General features: G+C 39.7%; 1 protein-coding gene across 1 annotated transcript in view; it reads right to left on the bottom strand.

Moving 5' to 3' along the window:
* Positions 1-19,141, bottom strand: part of nkx1.2lb (NK1 transcription factor related 2-like,b) — a 38,722-nt gene extending 19,581 nt beyond the window's left edge. Inside the window, exons 1-2 of the mRNA XM_061788442.1 lie at positions 18,287-19,141; positions 16,833-17,064 (exon numbers count right to left, since the gene is read on the bottom strand). Coding sequence (XP_061644426.1) covers positions 16,833-17,064; positions 18,287-18,595 — 541 coding nt within the window. The 5' untranslated portion in view covers positions 18,596-19,141. The remainder of the gene's footprint in view (positions 1-16,832; positions 17,065-18,286) is intronic.
* Between the last annotated feature and the right edge of the window lie 202 nt (positions 19,142-19,343).

Raw genomic sequence — 19,343 nt, 5'->3', positions numbered from 1 at the left:
GAACACGTCACTGTTAATGTTTTGAATGATACCTTGCGACAATTTCATTCCACTGTCCAGTCAACGAAGACTGACAGAGAGTACAGCGTTACCAGCCTGCATCAACTGTCACATAGAAATATACCCAATATATGTGTAATAATCAAAACAGATTTTATTGTCATACTTGTGGTTGTTATTTAACATTGTCAAACTAGAAAATCTTTTTGCTGGAGTACTGAATGGCATTTACATTCCCTGAGAAAGTTGTGTGATTGGAATGACTCTTCATAGTGAAGCCCTCAGGCTTTGCAAAGGAAAAGAAATCCATCCATCCATCCATTTTCTGAGCCACTTCTCCTCACTAGGGTCGCGGGCGTGCTGGAGCCTGTGAATGCGAGTGCGAATGGTTGTTTGTTTCTATGTGCCCTGCGATTGGCTGGCAACCAGTTCAGGGGGTACCCCGCCTCCTGCCTGATGATAGCTGGGATAGGCTCCAACACGCCCGTGAACCTAGTGAGGAAAAGCGGCTCAGAAAATGGATGGGTGGAAAAACTGGTTGGTGAAGGATCCCTCATTATCCCCCCTATAATCTGGGAATTATTTGGCGACATAATGGCATATAAAGAATCAGAATGATCTATTTACTTAAATGTCACAAATTATTAGAATTTTTTTACCGAGAAGTCTGGAAAGCTGCACGGTGGACCTGGAAAGCGGCACGGTGGACAACTGGTTAGAGCATCTGCCTCACAGTTCTGAGGTCCGGGGTTCAATCCCTAACCCCACCTGTGTGAAGTTTGCATGTTCTCCCCGTGCCTGCATGGGTTTTCTCCGGGCACTCCTGTTTCCGCCAACATCCCAAAAACATGGATGGTAGGTTCATTGAATACTCTAAATTGCCCGTAGGTGTGAACGTGAGTGCGTATGGTTGTTTGTTTATATGTGCCCTGCAATTGCCTGGCAACCAGTTCAGGGTGTACCCCGCCTCCTGCCCGATGATAGCTGGGATTGACCCTTGTGAGGATAAGCGGCTCAGAACATGGATGGCTGGATGGAAGTCTGGAAATTCGGGTTTGGAAAAAGTAGGGAATTTTCAAATCTAAAATCTGTAGGAACCCTGTACAAGGGAAAACCTTAAAACATGAGGAGGCAATCATAAGAAAAATCTGATGACTTGATCTGGCTAACTGCATCTTCTAAAACCATCAAGGACACTGGCTCAAATGAATCAAACACCACCAAATGGAAGAGGGTCAGAGCGGTAAGGAATAGGGTCAGAGGGGTCAACTGTATGGGTTTAAGTGCGAGGCTTAGCTGTAGCAACCTTATCAATTAAAATGGAATATGCAGTGACCTTCTCCCACCGTGTTTAGCTTTGTGGCTCTCCTGTCAAGTTGTGCGAGTACTCTCATTAAACCAGGTTTTGTTTTGGGCTGCACAGTTTTTGATGGAGCCAGTCCAGGATTGGCAAGAGAAGTGAAACCAAGAGCTGAGATCATCAGTGTTTACAGAAATTAAGGGACAGGGGAGGGGACACAGAGCTGATCAAAAGCTGGAGAGAGGTGAACTGCAATGAGAGTGTTAAAAATTCTAAGGCACGTCAGATTTAACTGCAGCACAGGAGAAATACACTTCAAAGAGTATAGGCGTATGATCATAAATCACATTGTCAAAGATTTGACACACGAAGACCATAAAAGAGGACAAGTTCTAATGTACAGTGCTGTGAAAAAGTAATTGGTTCCTTCTCAAATTATTATTTTCTTTGCATAGTTTCCCCGCTTTAATGTTTAAGATCATAAAACTATTGTAAACACAAAGATAACCTAAGTAAATTTGAAATGCAGTTTTTGAATGGATATGTTATTCATTTAGGAAAAATAAAATTCAAAGCTACTCGGGCCTGTGTGAAAAAGTAATTGGCCCCTTGTTCAATCATGAATTAACTGTGACTTTTTGGAAAGCTGAGTTCATTTTCACAGACCAAACCCAAGGCTTATTACCTTACAGACCTGTTCAATCGAGAAATGACTTAAATAGAATCTGAGTTGGCCTAAAGATCTCAAAAAGCTGAAATAACATGCAATGATAAAAAATAATAATTCAAGAACAGATTAGAAATAATTGACAACTATCAGTCTGAACAGGGTTACAAAGCCATTTCTAAAGCTTTAGGACTCCAGGGAACCACAGTGAGAGCCATTATCCACAAATGGAGAAAACATGTAACATTGGTGAGCAAGCTTCCCAGCTTGCCTGCAAAAATGACCTCAAGAGAACAGCGAGGACTCATCCAGGAGGTCACAGAGAAACCCAGGATAACAACTAAAGAACTGGCGGCCTCCCTTTCTACAGCTAAGGTCAGTGTTCATGACTCAACAATAAGGAAGAGACTGGGCAAAAATGGCATCCATGGCAGAGGCTTGTCTTACGTTTGCAAAAAAAAAGTGAAGGATTCCCAAGACTTTTGGTAGAATATTCTATGGACTGATGAGACGAAAGTTGAACTTTTTGGAAGGTGTGTGTGTCTCGTTACATCTGGCGTAAATGTAACATAGCATTTCAAGAAAAACAACATCATACCAACAGTCAAACATGTTGGTGGTAGTGTGATGGTTTGGGGATGATTTGCGTCTTCAGGATCTGGATGACTTGTGATTTATGGAACCATGAATTCTGCTCTTTACCAGAAAATCCTGAAGGAGACTGTTTGGCCATCAATTTGTGGCCTGAAGCTGAAGCGCTCTTGGGTTCTGGAGGAAGACAATGATCCAAAACACACCAGAAAGTCAACTTCTGAATGGCTTAAAAACAAAATGAAGGTTTTGGAGTGGCCTAGTCAAAGTTCAGACTTGAATCCGATTGAAATGCTGTGTCATGTCCATAAAAAGCCTGTTCATGCTCAAAAATCCTCCCGTCTTGCTGAATTAAAACAATCCTGCAAAGAAGAAGGGGACAAAATATCTCCACAGAGATGTGAAATAACTTGATTAAGCATGCTTTGGCACGCTTGCACATCATTCATTTCCTGACGTTTATCTGACAGGGGCTCTCTCTGGCGTACTGTTTGTTTGCATCGAGTGGCGATTTGTAAGGTAGGCTTGTGACTGGTATAAGGGAATACGTTTACAGTGCTTCGGGGTATAACAGCCGGTGTCATTTTATCGCTTTACAGGGCTTTCTGCTGTGCACCTTACTGTATGTGCTGCAATGGTGGAGACCTTTGAGTGATGTGTGCTCACTGCCTTCACCAGGAAGACAGTGACTTGGAGTTGGGCTGCGCGTTGCGCTTGCCTTCGCTTGGGTAGGCCTTCTTTTTGTAACAAATGGTTTAAGCAAGATTAGCCTTATGTTAAGTGAGCCCTACTCTCTGTTTAACTGTAGCTGTTGAAGCCGCAGTTTGTACCTCGTCTCCTCTATGCACTCAGCACTGGCGGCAGCGGCCACCCCCACCAAATGCCTTGACACGCCTACTATCGGCACTGAATCGATCAATAATAAATTACTCAATTAAAATTATGATTATGAATGTTCGTGATATTGTTTCCATAGTTCGTATGTTTTAATCACCAGTTTAAAATTCATTCCGACCCTGACCCCCTATTAAAGAAAAAAAAAAAAAAACGGTTGCATCCTTCTGGGGAGCGGCCAGTCTCTTTTTAAGAATAAAAAATCTTAACGTCGCTTAATGTAAGATAACTGGGATCAATCTTCACCAACATTTATGTGGACATCTCCACCTATTCACACTTCAACCTATGAAAATATTCGATCACTTCAATACTTTGGATTTTTTGGGACGAAGCATTTTCCTCTCCATATATGGAGCGTCTAGAGTGACGCTAAGGCTATATTGTTGCTTAATGTCAGAAAACTGCAATCAAGCTTCACCAAAATTAATGCAGACAGTTCTACCTCTGCCCACTTCACCTCTAAAAATATTAGAATGATCTCCCCAATGGTTCAAATTTTAGCAACGTTGAGCGATTTCCTCATAAACGTAACACTTTTTCTTATAGTGAGTGGCATTTAGTTTGCAAGACGGTGTACTGTATTTCCCCCACCATCATGGAGTTTGCCAGAGAGAGGTTAAAAAGTGCGTCAAAATTCTCATTCCATGACAAATTAAACAATATCCAAAGGCTCTATTATTAAAACAAAACGTAGACAAAGGAAACAATTGACAAGACAAAATAACGTTAGGGGACTGATTGCTCCTCTCTCTCAACTCAACCTTTCTTTTTTCTTTATCTCGTCAAGTAACGACAGTGTGGTGGTTCTGTCTTTTGATTTGAAAGCCTGTTTCGAAGTATTTGGTAGTACTGTCGGTAACAGTGAATATTGCCATGCTGTTTATGATATCTTTGATCTAATATTGGTTTCAATATATTTTCTACGAAAACATGGAAGTCTGACATCACAGTATCACATTGCCCGTGCTCAGCATTGAGACCAAGCGTCCAAAGGCACTGGACCTCGATTTTTATTTTTTATTTTATTTTTTTATCATTTTGCTGGCAAACATAATAACTGCCATCTTAAATTGGTTTAAAGATCTTTGTGGATATATCTGATAAATGTAGACCGTGTGAAAGAGTGTGACTAAATGTAGGCTGTCAAATACTTCTAATAAAAACTTGCAATTGTTGAGAATTGTTATTACATAGGCTGCAAGGACTGAGTTAGTGTTTGACATTAAGCTATGTTATTCATGTGATATGCATAAAACTTACCAGGGAATGCAGAAAATGTACCGAAATTTCTCGTGTATAATGCGCACCCATGTATAATATGCACCCCCAAAGTTGACCTCAAAATTCTGGAAAACCTATGTATAAGGCATTTTTACAATGCATGATTTTTCTTCTACCCATATGATCAAAACATGATTATCTGTATTTAGTTAGTTTTTTTCAAATAATTATTCTGAAGTTAAGCGCTTTATTTGAACACGTAATACTTTTTTATTTACTTGCTCTTATTTTGAAATTCACAGCCCTACTTTTATTTAGTAAATGAGAAAACACACAGTTGTGCTCATATGTTTGATTACCCAGGCAGAATTTGTAAGATGGGTACAATGCTTTAAAGAAAAAATAAAGGGCTGGCGAAACACATTTAATTTTATTTTAATGGGATTAAAAGTAATCTGTCAAGCATTTCAGAAAAGGATTATCATTAAACGAAACATAAACATAAAGAAATTAATGATGGTTGTTGTTCAGTCATCAGTCGTATTTAAAAAACAAAACACAAGAAAAAAAACAATATTTCACAAATTCTGCCAGGATATGTAAATTTATGAGCACAACTTTACATATATGCAGTCATATGTACCCGTCATATTGGAATGAAAGTGTAGGCTACACCTTTTTCATAACCTCTTGGTGTCGGTGTCATATTGGAATGAAAGTATACACCTTTCTCATAACCTCCAGATGGCGGCATACATTTATAAAATGTGAACGTTTTTTTCATTTCCTCCTTTTCCGCCAAATCATGTATAATGCACACTATTGACTTTTGACAATTTTTTGGGGTAAAAAAATGCGCATTATACACAATTTGGCGTGGCACATGATGATTTGGTTCATAGTGAGTCTGTCCGCCAAATTAAGTCCAAGCCCTGTGTAATTTATTTTCTTTATCATTGTCAATATTGTTTAATTTTGGCCACTCAGGTATGAAACAACTGTCAGTATCTTGTTTCACTTATAAATACTTTTTATATAAATAAACCTGATCTATTGGGAAGTCAATATCTTGTCCTCTCAGTGCAACAAATCTGTTACCAAATAGTACGGGTTGGTGTGCAATTTCTGTCCAGTTTTCTCAACTCTCCTCCATTGGGCCATAGTGCCACACTTATCTTTGTCTTATATTTACATTTGTTTGATGAGAAAAAAATTCAAGTGGCGAAATTATGCAAAAAAAAAAAAAACAGAATTTGACAAGGGGTCAAATACTTTTTCACAGCACTCTATGTCCATGTCTGGGACCAGTCTCACACTGTACAAATTAAGAGTGAAAAAGTCTTGAAAGTCCTTCACCAATGGTTTCTCAAGACAGCATACATGAATATTAAAATCCTAAACAAGGACGACATATAATACATATCCGATATGACTGTTTACATTCATGGAACATGTGAAACAACCCCTTTACCACTTAACATAAAGGTTAGTTCCACCCAGTTTAGCAGCTCTAGATTAATGGCACATAATGCATCTTTTCATTAAAGTACAATTCCTGCCACTGTGGAATGCAGGAGTAAACAATACAAACTCATTTTGTTGACATTACTGTGTTTATTACACAATACAAACGTGCACAAATGAAGATTTCTAACTTCTGGCTCAGATACATAATAGTATCCAGTCTAAAATCTGCTGTAAATCCCTCTGTTGGAATCCCAAATTTTCGCCTTTTCGCTTCTGCCAGGTCATCCAGAAGACGGGTGTGGATTAATTATGCTGCTCCAGGCATCGCTTTTCATATTGCGGGGTTGACTCATTTGTGTCCTGCTGGGCACATGTGACTGTCTCTGTAACATTACATGGAACACACACTAAATACAATGGCACAGTGTGAGGTTAAATCATATAATCTACACTAACAATACTGTTATTTTGTTGCATGCACAATTAACTCCATGTCTGTGAGCTCATTTAACTGTTTTTTGGCTTGGCTGATACACTGATGCTAATAGCAATAGCTTGTACAACAACAGGAACGGCGTGACTGTCTGAAAGGCGCAAAAAACACAAAAACAAAAACCAGTAACAAGATGAACATAATTTTTGTAGGATACATTTGACCAAAAAATTCTGACTTGGAGCCACAAGATTACACTGTTAGCAGTAAGCTATCAGCTAACTTTGCAGCTAATTAGCTAACAGGGTAAGTAATTATAGGCTTAACAATGACTTGGTGAGTCTTTCAAGGGACCCCAGAATTAACTTAACACTTAGATAACAATAGCATGACAAAACAATGTTACATTATTTATGTATGGTATTTACCTCGAGTACATTTGCTGTCCATCTCTGATAATCCTTCCAGTATTGCAGCAGCCACACTTTGTTAGTAATACTTGAACAGGATCGCTTCTGATTCTGACTTCATCGCAGTGCTACGTTGTGGGTCAGAGTCGGAGCTAGCACGGCAAAGACAAAGGGTGCATTTCAAGTCTGTTAAATGCAACGTTCCTAGCTGCACGCTCCTCAAAACAATGAACGTGACCTGGGGGTTGCTATCACGCCGGCATATTAAGGAACATCTCAAGTGTCTTAAAAGCCCATGAAGTTTTTGTCGTCCCTTGATTAGTTTAGTTTGAATACACATATTTTGCTGAGTGTCTGTTGTATTTGGGGCAGTGTTTAATGCTAAATCGACAATTACACTGACTCATTTTTACTACACGCCTAACCAACCACATATTTCTAAGGTTTGTGCATTGGGCACATAAAGAAAAAAAAATTCTGTTGGTTCTACACTGTTTTTGGATTCAATGTAATACATATGATAATAAAAATTACTTATTTTATTTTCCACTGTCAACTGCATTTTTAATCCTGATTTTAACAGTTTTCCCTTAACACCGACAAATGCCCTTTGTGAGGGTTTTGCTGCCCACTTCAGAGTGAGCCCCTCCTGAAAAGAGCAATTCAGATTTTACCAATCTTTTGTGTGTGTACCAATTTGTGACGTTAATTGGGACATGGGATTAAGTCCGGATAAAAATGGTTGGGTTACATAAGACAAACAAATCATGTGAGTGACTCTCTGTGGCGGACATCCCTGACAGGGAAATGCTGAAAGTCACTTCTTTAGGGAGATGTAGGCTACAAAGTAATTTCATGCATGGTAATAGTTGGAGAGATGTTGCTAATTGTTTGTTTTTACTAATGCTAACCTCAGATAGATTCATTGTTTGTGTTTTCAGCTTTTTATGGCAAGCTGCTGGGTTTAATAAACAGCTAATTTAAGTTTCTATTTTGCACTTACTGTTGATATGTACAGTATGTCCTTTTATATTATAGCTAATATTTCTTTTGTGTTCATTTTTTGGAATTTCACTCTGTCAATCTGCCTGTATACGTACATTTACAAGGCACTGAGATAAGTGTACTTACATTCTGAAACGTTCCCACTTTAGTTTGTAAAGTGGGATGAGTCAGTTGAGGCTTTCAAGATTTCCGAATGGATGTGGACATGTATATAAATAAACAAAATTTAAATAAGTTATTTTATAAAAGGTACATATCGTTTATAGATCTACTGTGATCTGTAAATTCCAACTGTAAATGAAAACATTGATTCATATCGTTGAAATTGCACAAATTTTTGTTGACATTTGAGATTGCGCATATGATTTGAAACAAGATTTGCAACGAGATAAGAGAGTGTGAATATTTTCTCAAATGTAGTTGTAATGTGCACCCAATCACGATCGTCTTTGCAGCTGCAAACTTATAAAGAGTAACAGTGTGGAATATATTTGACATTAATTTAATCCTGCTTAATACATAAAGCATAAATTGGACATTTGTGGGGTTAGTAATAATTTAGCCACACAGAGGGTTCATTGTCACGCCAATGACATGACGTCATCTTTAGGAGTCGTTTCCGTGAAGTGAAGTCGTCGAGGAACGCTTGTCTTATTTCACCCAAACATTCCTACGTCCTCCTACATCATTCCTCTGTGAATATCCTCGCTCCTCGATGGAATTTCTGGTGGGAGGAGCTTGCATGTAAACAGAGGCGCTGGGACCCAGGAATTCCATCCATCTATCCATCCATCCATTTTCTTCACCGCTCATCCTCACTAGGGTCGCGGACTGCTGGAGCCTGTCCCAGCTATCTTTGGGCGAGAGGCAGGGTAAACCCTGAACCGGTCGCCAGCCAATTGCAGGGCACATATAAACAAACAATTGTTTGCGCTCACATTCATACCTATGGGCAATTTAGAGTTTCCAATCTACCTACCATGCATGTTTTTGAGATGTGGGAGGAAACCGGAGTGCCCGGAGAAAACCCACCCAGGCACAGGGAGAAAATGCAAACACCACACAGGCGCGGCCGGGATTTGAACCCAAGATCCCAGAACTGTGAGGCAGACCTAGGAATTCCCAATTATAGAAATGAGATGCACCCAAAGACTCCTGTTTATTCTGCACATAGTATCAGAAGGTGTTTAACAATATTAGTCATGCACAATTTGATTTTATTGCATGTTGCACTAAGCCAACTGGTCTTAAAACCAACTGGTTATTTGAACAAAGTTGTGCAGTACTTTCAACCCACGCTGCGGGCCTTTTCGCACACACGCTGCTGGTTCTTCATTGGTGGTTGGCCAAGTAGGCATCAAAACTGAACCAAAATTTTAAAATGTGAACACTTCCAGGAGGATTGGAACGTTAGTCTCGGTTCTAATCGATTCACGATACTGAATGCCCAACCCTAAGTATAATCGAAAAGTGTAGTCATCCAATCAGAAATATTATTTAGCTTGCACACCCCACCCTTAAGGAAAAGGTTCCTTGGCCATCTCTTATTTCATATCCCTCTATCAGAATATTCATTCCGGCATGAAAAATTACAAGGAACTTAATTTTTGGGATTGGTCTTGTTGTTTGAAAATGCCAGGTTCCTGACAAAATTCCTAGTTCTGGGGTAAAGTTAATGTAAAATGACCTTAGCTGACCTCCCAGACAAACATACCCAACCTACACTTGTGGATCTTTCCTCCAGCAAAAAAACTATCGTGGTAAATTTAAAGACACCACCAACATCAACCACTGGTTAAATCACCTAATGGAACACGGATCACCTGAAAAACATATCTGCAGAGTGTAAATCAGAATCAGAATCAGAATCATCTTTATTTGCCAAGTATGTCCAAAACACACAAGGAATTTGTCTCCGGTAGTTGGAGCCGCTCTAGTACAACAGACAGTCAATTTACAGAACACTTTGGAGACATAAAGACATTGACAAAAAAACAAATGTGCAAAAAGATGCAGAGTCCTCTAGCACTTAGAGCAGTTCGAATGACTAATATCGCAATAGTCCGGTGCAATGACCATTGTGCAAAGGGCGCTGAGACTTCAAGGAGTGTATGCGGTTTAAAGTGACGAGTACTGCGATAATCTGGGACAATGGTTGTGCAAATGTTACGGATACTCCTCAATCAGTGTCCAAATGGAGCAGATGCTACTCTGGCATGAGTGGCCAGTATATGCAAATAGTGCAGCATGGCGAGACAACTACAGCGAGTGCACGAGTAATACATAATTGGCCCCACAGAAATGTGACAACGAACTCAAGTCAAAAAATTGCCAGCTTGTTGTAATGGAATTGTAGGTTAGCTGTTTAAGAAGTTGATTGCAAGAGGGAAGAAGCTGTTGTAATGTCTACTAGTTCTAGTAAAACCCTGCAGTAACACTGGTGGGTGCCCATACTTTTTTCTCTGAGGACCACATACAGAAAAATTTAAAATGCAAGGGCCACTTTGACATTTTTTTTGTTTATTTGTTTGTTTGTTTTTTGCTTCGTGTTGTGAGCTAAATTTTGAGTAACGAGCAAGCTTCAGATACTCTGCCACTTGAGGGAAGTGAAAAACTTAGTTGCTGTTGCACTTTCAGCCATTTATTGAATGGGACAAACAGTCAAACATACAAATAGAAAATGAAAATATTTGCAAGGAGCAAGACGCTCACACCGACCTAACCACATGGTGAACACCCAACTCAAGGTAGAAGAGCTCTCATACATGCAAATCGGTCGCCTTTCGGCGAAATTCGCCATTTTGAACTCAAAATAGGCCATTTCCATGAATCGTACAGAGCCGATGAGTTTTTCTGAAGGGGGGGTTGCCGTCGCTGACGTCATAGACTGGTTCGTACTCCTTAAACGCTGGCAGCTAGATCCATTCCACACATCCACCATCCACACAGATGTAATTTTTGAATATTACTCCGTGGCGGACTAATATGCTGGCGCATCGGCTTGAGGTTCCGCCTGTGCGCTCGAGTCCGGCTTTGGATAAATCACAGGAGTTGACGAGACCAGAAAGAACACGTTCGCCGCTTCTGCTGATGATTTAAATGTCGGTCGCTACTTTAATTTATCAACTATTGGTTATTTATCAACTATTTCGTGAGCGAGACTACGATTTAGACTTCCGCCTTGGCGCTGTTTGCTCCAATCCAGTTTAAGTACTAGTGATGTTTTGAACTAGACAAGTCCGGTCTAGTTCACCAATCAAACAACACAAAAAAGTCACATGACCTCACACAATGTCTTCTTTTGGGCTTTCCTAGCATAGGTATTAAAACTAGATAAGCCAGCCTGGCTGATTGTCGTGCCTACGTGGCGCCCATGTTGGGAAGGTCGTCGTTACCATGAAGACAACGGCGCGCAACTCGTCGTGTTTACATTTAGATGAACAAAAACAACAGCTTTCATGTATTGTAGTATTTGTCTGGCACTGTCTGCCCAAACATGGATATGTCAGCCCACTTATAACTTGCGAAAACACCTTGCATTAAATTGCAGATTTTTTTTTGTAGTTTTGACTGTGCATACACACACGCCCACACACAGCAACATCAGAATTCATATTTTATTTTGTAATTATTTTTTATTTTATTGATGTTGATGCTGTGTTTAAATCAGCAGTTACTCACTATTTACTTGAGTAATCATTTTACTGTCTACTTTTTACTCTTACTGAAGTATATATTTTTTTGGAGGACTCCTTTTTACTTGAGTCACATTATTGTCAGGTAACTGTACTCTTACTTGAGTACAATATTTGGCTACTCCACCCACCTCTGGAGCGGGCATCCTCTATTGCTACTCTTACGTTTAAGCAACATTTTTGCTCATCAGATCAGCCAGTGTTGTATTTGTTGCACTGGTCATTTGTATTTTCGCACTGAGGTTCTGCGGGTCGTGGCCCTGGTTGTGGTCCCAGCGGAACCGCGTAACATCAGCAACAAGAGTTGATTTGCTAGTACATCTTGTGTTAATTAGGAAACCCTAACCCACACATAAACAAACAAGCATTTGCACTCACATTCACACCTACGGGCAATTTAATGTTTTTCTGCATTTTTTTTTGCCTTACTGTACTCTTCAGAGTCTTCCAGATTGCTTAATTTATGTTTATATCAAAAACATTCTCTGCGGGAGCCCCGGGGATCCCCCCAGATCCCCCCTACAATGGTTTTTTTGGTCACCTTTTTCATGCCTTTGGTGTTTGCATGCCTGAGCTCTATACCAGTAATTCTCATAGTGTGATATGGAGGCGTCCTCTAGTGGTACATAAAATAATCACTTCCCAAGTACAGTTCAGTTGTATTTAACTTTTGACCTCTAAACATTTCCATTTAATATTTAGGAACTGCTTGTTTTTAAAACATATATTTTGGTAGACTGTTAATTTAACCTATATGTGCAATACCATTTAATTATTTAAGTAGCAGTTTTTTATTTTAGTACCTGTATATTCAAGCACAGTGCTAATGTTCAAACTGCACAATATTACTGTGACTTACAATAATATTAAATATACTTTTTAGAAACAACTCGTTTATAATTAACACTTGGGCCTTACTGCGCTATTTTATTTTATCGATGGGCACTATGGTAGTACTTGGAGAGCTAATTTATTTTGATGTGGTACTTGGTGTAAAAAGTTTGAGAACCACTCCTCAATACGAATAAAAACAATTTATTATTATTACAGTATTAATAGTAGCCAAAGTTGTTGTTAGGGGTGTTGCACCCATGGAAGATATGGGTGTCCAGCCCCCCCACTTTTTCAACACCGACACGTTTCATGGTGCCGTGTCACAATAGCATTGCAGACTGTGTTAAATGCTATTTTTAGTATAAGCCAGGACACTGATGGTGTAGTGGTACACTCGCCTGACTTTGGTGCAGGGAGCATGGGTTCAGTTCCCACTCAGTGACGGTGCGAATGGTTGTCCGTGTCTATATGTGCCCTACAACTGACTGGTGACCAGTTCAGGGTGTAGTCTGCCTTTTGCCCGATGTCAGCTGGGATAGGCTCCAGCAGCCCGCGACCCTAACCAGGATAAGTGGTGTTGAAAATGGATGGATTGATGGATAGTAAAAGCCATGAGTTACAAAAAAAAAAAAAAAAAACTGGACGGTAGGCTGCAAACAATTCACATGCCAAACTTTTGATATCCCCTGCTGAAAACCTTGGCAGAAGTTAACATTCATTGTTACATTAAACCTAAATGTGTAACTACCTTCTGCCTGGTAAAGAATGTAAAAAAATCGCAAATATAACACTACAAGAGTATTTATGTTATTAAGTTCATTTTGTTTTCACTGCTTCACTTGAGCATTTTTAGGGTCACTTTTTCCATCCTTCTTTCTTGACTATTGTTGTACTGTTTACTGTACTATGCCCCAACTATTTTAGCCACTTCTCCTCACTAGGGCCGCTTCTCCTCACTAGGGTTGCGGGCGTGCTGGAGCCTATCCCAGCTGTCATCGGGCAGGAGGCGGGGTACACCCTGAACTGGTTGCCAGCCAATTGCAGGGCACATAGTAACAAACAACCATTCGCACTCACAGTCATGCCTACGGGCAATTTAGAGTCTCTAATTAATGCATGTTTTTTGGGATGTGGGAGGAAACCGGAGTGCCCGGAGAAAACCCACGCAGGCACGGGGAGAACATGCAAACTCCACACAGGCGGGGCCGGGGATTGAACCCGGGTCCTCAGAACTGTGAGGCTGACGCTCTAACCAATCATCCACCGTGCCGCCCCTAGTTTTAGTTGCATAATATTTTATTTTCCATTTGGTAAATGGATATCACTTCTCTCAAATTGTGACTGGATCCTTAACCTAATTTTACTGAAACAGCGTCACATAATCCATCTTTTTCCACAATTATTATTTATATTATTTTCACAATACTATATGAAAGTTCATCAGTCCCTTAAGTACAGATGTATCTGTCATATTGCATCCCTTCCAACTTGTATACTGTATATTATCTGCTCATATCATCTAGACAAATTTGGCATACAGAGAGTGGCTAATCATAAAAACAAATTGAAGGCAACCGAATACTAAATATTTAGTTATAATCCTTTATTTGGTTTAGTATATTTTTATAATTCATGCCGTGTATACTATTATTTTTGCATTTAATTGTTCTAAATTCACATCTTTGGAGTTAATGTAGCATCAAAGGGAGCATATACATTATACAATTACATTATCTATTGCACAAATATTGCCATTGTACTGTACTTGACACTGGTACCATCAAATTTTCCTTCAAGGGTACTGACAAAACCTCACGCCATGTCATATATATAATGTGCTATATATACAACAAAATGTGGTCTCTGCTTTTAACCCATCCATCGGGACCTCTGATGGTGCTGGCGACGGTTTGATTTATTGATTTATTTTTGAGAAAGAAAAAAAAATATCCATATGTTTTCAAAGTACAATATTGATTGATGTGACCCATGGCACACTACTCCATCATTCTTAGAGGTGTTGCATTTTGCCCTACCATGGAGCTATAAATGTAATAAACACATCTGCACTGTAATGCAATCCAGTTCCACCACTGCACGCAAAATTGTGCATTTACTGTTTTATAAATCTATTTTCTGGAGTAATTCTGAGTGTATATTTGTAGAAATGCACCTCATTCATCCCAATATCATTGTTTGAAAAGTGGCATGATCTCTGCACCTGTTCTTATCCTTATGAAACTTTTACTCATCATACGCTATATGTAATGTAATTTACAATGTAAATATTATACAGTTTGTTGTATGTGTAGCTACTTGTTTTTATTGTATTTGTTTGTATTTGCTTTAATTTTGCTTTGTTTTATTCTCCAGCAAGGTTGCCGTTGCAAATGAGAATCTGTTCTCAGTTACCGTACTTACAAGTACATCTTAATAAATGAGAATATGGTAGAAAAGTTCATTCATTTCAGTGCGCACACATTATACAGTCATTCAACACTTGGGAAAATACTTTTCAGAGAGAAAATTACTGCCTTATTGCTACATTAAAAATCATTTTCATTTTTTTTCTTAACTGTTACATAATGGTCTAGTTTCTAGTATTTTGGGTTTTCATTTTTTGTGTAATCAAAATAATGCATATATATATATATATATATATATATATATATATATATAATATTGCACTCTGTGTGTAGTGCATAGCTTCTAAGTCATTGAAATATGTGTGTGTGTGTGTATATATGTGGATAAGCGGCTCAGAAAATGGATGGATATATATATATATATATATATATATATATATATATACATGATTTGGGCCTTACCATTTCCACTGTATTGATTCAGATTGAAGTAAAATCCGTCTCCAACCTAACTACACACACCCAGCGCGCGCGCACATTTTGAACCGTTTATCTTTGTCAAGTATCGACCGCAGTGATGTGGACTTCAGTACATGAGGCCTTCATAATGCCCCAGAGCTGTTTGAAATCCTGCTCTAAGGCCACACTGCCTGCCTGTCTGCCTCGACGACGGAACGACACGACATCGGCCACAGATTGAAACACCAACGCTCCTCATTGTACAGCGGCGGTGCAAACGGCGGTCATACTGATATTTAATCATTGGAGTTACACATTGAAAACGTTTAAAAGAAATGTCAGTTGCTCCCGTCGCGGTATTTTGCAACTTGTAATAGGCCTCACACCCGAAATTGACCAGACAACGCTAAACTGTAATTTTGCAACTGTCCAGCCTTCTGCAAACAAATAAAATGATATATATCCATCCATTTTCTGTAGCGCTTATCCTCACATTGGTCGCGGGCGTGCTATGTTACACCCTGCACACCCTGAACTGCTCGCCAGTTGACTGACGTCATTTCACTAGAAAGACTTGGACGTCAAAAGCGATGTCCAAATATGTCATTATAAAAGTGAGGTAACATGAAAATCATAGCCTGTGTATTCATCCAATTTGCATGAAAGTTTTTGACATACACGTTCAAATTAATAGCAGTCAATAAAACATACAGCCTTCATGTCAGGCGGTGCGGCTGAAAATAATTCGATACGGGATAACAGCTGTGGGTTAATTCTATTCTCATTTCCAGTAAAGACAATGGCGCTAATAATGAAGACTCGGCGATAGACAAACGGTTCAAAATGTCGAGGAATTATTTTATGGTAGCCATACAAGAAAATATAATTCCATTTTTGTTTATTTTGTATGTGCCTTTATACATATAACGCATTCTGATTGTTCCGAAAACCAGAACGGCGTCTGTAATTCTATATAGTATTAACTGAAATTGATATCAGTGACGTATTTGGTAAAGTAATTTCAATATTTCGGTAGAATTTAAATTAGAATATTACAGGGACAAGGAAAACAATAGCTGTATCCGTTTTTTTTGTATTGCAAAGCAAAATTATATAGCGCACTTCATGTGCTTTAAAAAAAAAAAAAAAAAAAAACAAAGGGGGGAAAAACAGCTTATAAACTTTAAAAAATATATATATATAAATGCGTTGTACGTGATTACAAGCATTTAAAAACAAAGGGAAAACGGCTCATAAACATTTAAACCAGAGAAAAGTAAAAAAATACAATTACACCAGCGTATAGTGCAAGAAAGATCGTTTAAAGGTCGTAGTTAGATAATGATTGAATGAAATTTGAAACTGATATGAAATAATGATCGCACAATGAAACCCATTTTTTTCCAATGTAAAATAATGAAATGGATATAGTTTGATATCTAAAACATTCGATTTTTGTAAGTTAATAAGCGTCAAAGCGGACTTACTGCTTTGGTATTCGTGTACGCCGTAGGTTGCAGGATCGGGCTCCTGCAGGCCCGCTTGGCATTCCCCTGCAGCGGAGCCTTTCCGGATGTCTCGTGCGCCTTGCTCAACGACATTGGGCTCTTCCGAGTGCAGGCGGCGCGGCTGGAGCTGGACTCGCCGACTGCTCGTGAACTTGTTGGGGTCCAGAATGTCCAAGACAGAGAATGAGGTAGTCCGATGACCGGTGGGACCCTGGGGCGGAAAACAAAAACAAAACATATTCAAAATGCGTCTTTTGCGGCGGGGTTGACGTTTTTCACGGAGAAACTCTTGAATTGAATGAGAACTCACTGGAGAGTTAAAACAGTGCATCCTTTTTGGACGGCCAGTGCAACAACTAGAAGCTCCTTTTACTAAAAGCAAACTACATTTGTCATAGAGTAATAATAAGATGGATTATCCATACCTGAAAATCGCTTGATGTTGTCGTATCATTTTTCAACTCATTACATTTGAAAAATGTCGTATGCATAGATAGATAGAAAGATAGAAACTTTGAATTTATTTAATTCGAACATGTACACTGGGTGCACGTGATTAAAATGTGTTACACTAACCTATATTATTTGATCGATTTCGATGAAGAGGTGGACATGACGTCAGTTTACCACATTGTAATCATGCGCAATCGAAAATGAAATACTTTTTTTTTTCCAGTGTACAATCACCAGGAGGCCGTAATTAACTGTGGACAGTGAACATCACAGCAAAACAATACTCGGTCATTTTGCATAATTGGTTGAGTTTGCACGCGTTTTACCTTCCAACATTTACAATAAACCTGTCAAAACACCTTTATACATAAAAATTCATTCATCTGTCATGAATTTGATCCACCGCGACCATAATGTGACTAAATGGTAGATTTTATTTAGAAGAGGGAAGCGCAGTTTGCCCTTTTTCTCCGTCACTAAGGGCAGCATCGGAATTTTCCCAGCGTCACGTTGTAATTAGGGACGATGACATATCAATTCGGACAGCCCACGGAATGATGAATATCGGCACACTTTTGGAGCGCCACACTCTCTCAGGTGTCGAGCCTACACATAGCCACTAACAAAACCGAATTTTACACACACACACACACACACACACACACACACACACATACATTAATATATATATATTCACTAAATTACATGAAATAATAATAATACCTATGTTAAATTACTGTCTGTGTCACCAGATTGCATTTGTAATCATTTCAATTTCGTCGCATTACCCACGCAAACCCTTTTCTATTATTTCTGCACGTGAACTTGCTTTGCTGCCTATTTGAAATCATTTGAAAAGCCAAATCCTCCTTGCCCTTCTGACATCTCGGAAGTTTTTGTTTTGTTGATCTTGATTGCATTTTATACTAAATCTGCATCTTTCCCCATCATGCTGTGTCAAAAGCATCTTCCCTCTCTACCTGCTGCGGTGGGACTAACACAGGGTTCGTCGGCGGAGGTTCCGAGTGGTTCTGTGCATGACTGTCTCTGATCCCGGACAGTACGCTGGAGAACATCCGTTTTTCACCCGGAACCGCTCCGTTCTGCTTGTCCAAATGATCCGGGTTGACTGCGGGTTGGACTCCTTCTTCGTTCGAGCTTGGTACCGGTTCTTCTCTTGAACCGGCAGCCTGGAATCCTGCAGCGGGGCACGGCGTGGCTCCCCCTCGATTCATCAGGGTCTGGACGGCATTCCCCCCAGATCCTTGCACCGCTGTATCCCGGTTCATGACTTTACTGTTCCCGTGCCATGTATTTAAGATCCAGATGAAAAAAGCAAACAGAAGTAGCTCAGACCAAACAGTACAAAAGCAACTTTATGTTATTCATATCAAAGAACCAGATCAGCTACTTTCCCACCAAAGGTGGTCGCCGAGTCCACTCAACATCCAGAGTTTTCAGACTGTTCAAGTTTTCCATAGGCTTTGTGAGTGGCGTCAATTGGTTGCTCAGCACGTGCAGTTCCGTCTACGTTTCGTCTGGTCGCGTTCCGCACCTCCCGTCATCATCCGCTGCGCACCGCTTTGGATCTAGACCTCCTGCTCTGTGCACTCGCTTTGTTGCTGTCTTTTGCTTGCCCCAGAAAGCTGGGCAACATCGGAGGGAGGAGCGGGCAGGGCGGGACCCCCACCCTCCCCATAACCCTTAGCCCAGCTCCCCGGTGAAGAAAAATCGAGCTTTCCTATCTAGCTCCCATCATCAGCTCGAGCGGCTCCTGCCACCTCTTTGCGCTGCTTCTCCAGAATACACCTCTGTGGTCCCACGTACTGAAGAAGGTATTCATCGGTAGGTACAAGGTACAAGGAAAGCTAGTGGAAATGCACTTCGCTCGACGCATCACTACCTAAATGCAGTGAATTTGGCTTGCGAAACCGATTAGTTTTTACACACAATGAAGTCAGAACCAACGTGAGTTAATATTATGTAATATCCATATCAATTATGAACCCTAAATAAAATATTATGGGTCATTTTCAC

The sequence above is a fragment of the Phyllopteryx taeniolatus genome, chromosome 10 (assembly GCF_024500385.1).
Source record: "Phyllopteryx taeniolatus isolate TA_2022b chromosome 10, UOR_Ptae_1.2, whole genome shotgun sequence".
NCBI classification, from domain to species: domain Eukaryota; kingdom Metazoa; phylum Chordata; class Actinopteri; order Syngnathiformes; family Syngnathidae; genus Phyllopteryx; species Phyllopteryx taeniolatus.
This window is presented reverse-complemented; position numbering and strand designations above follow the sequence as displayed.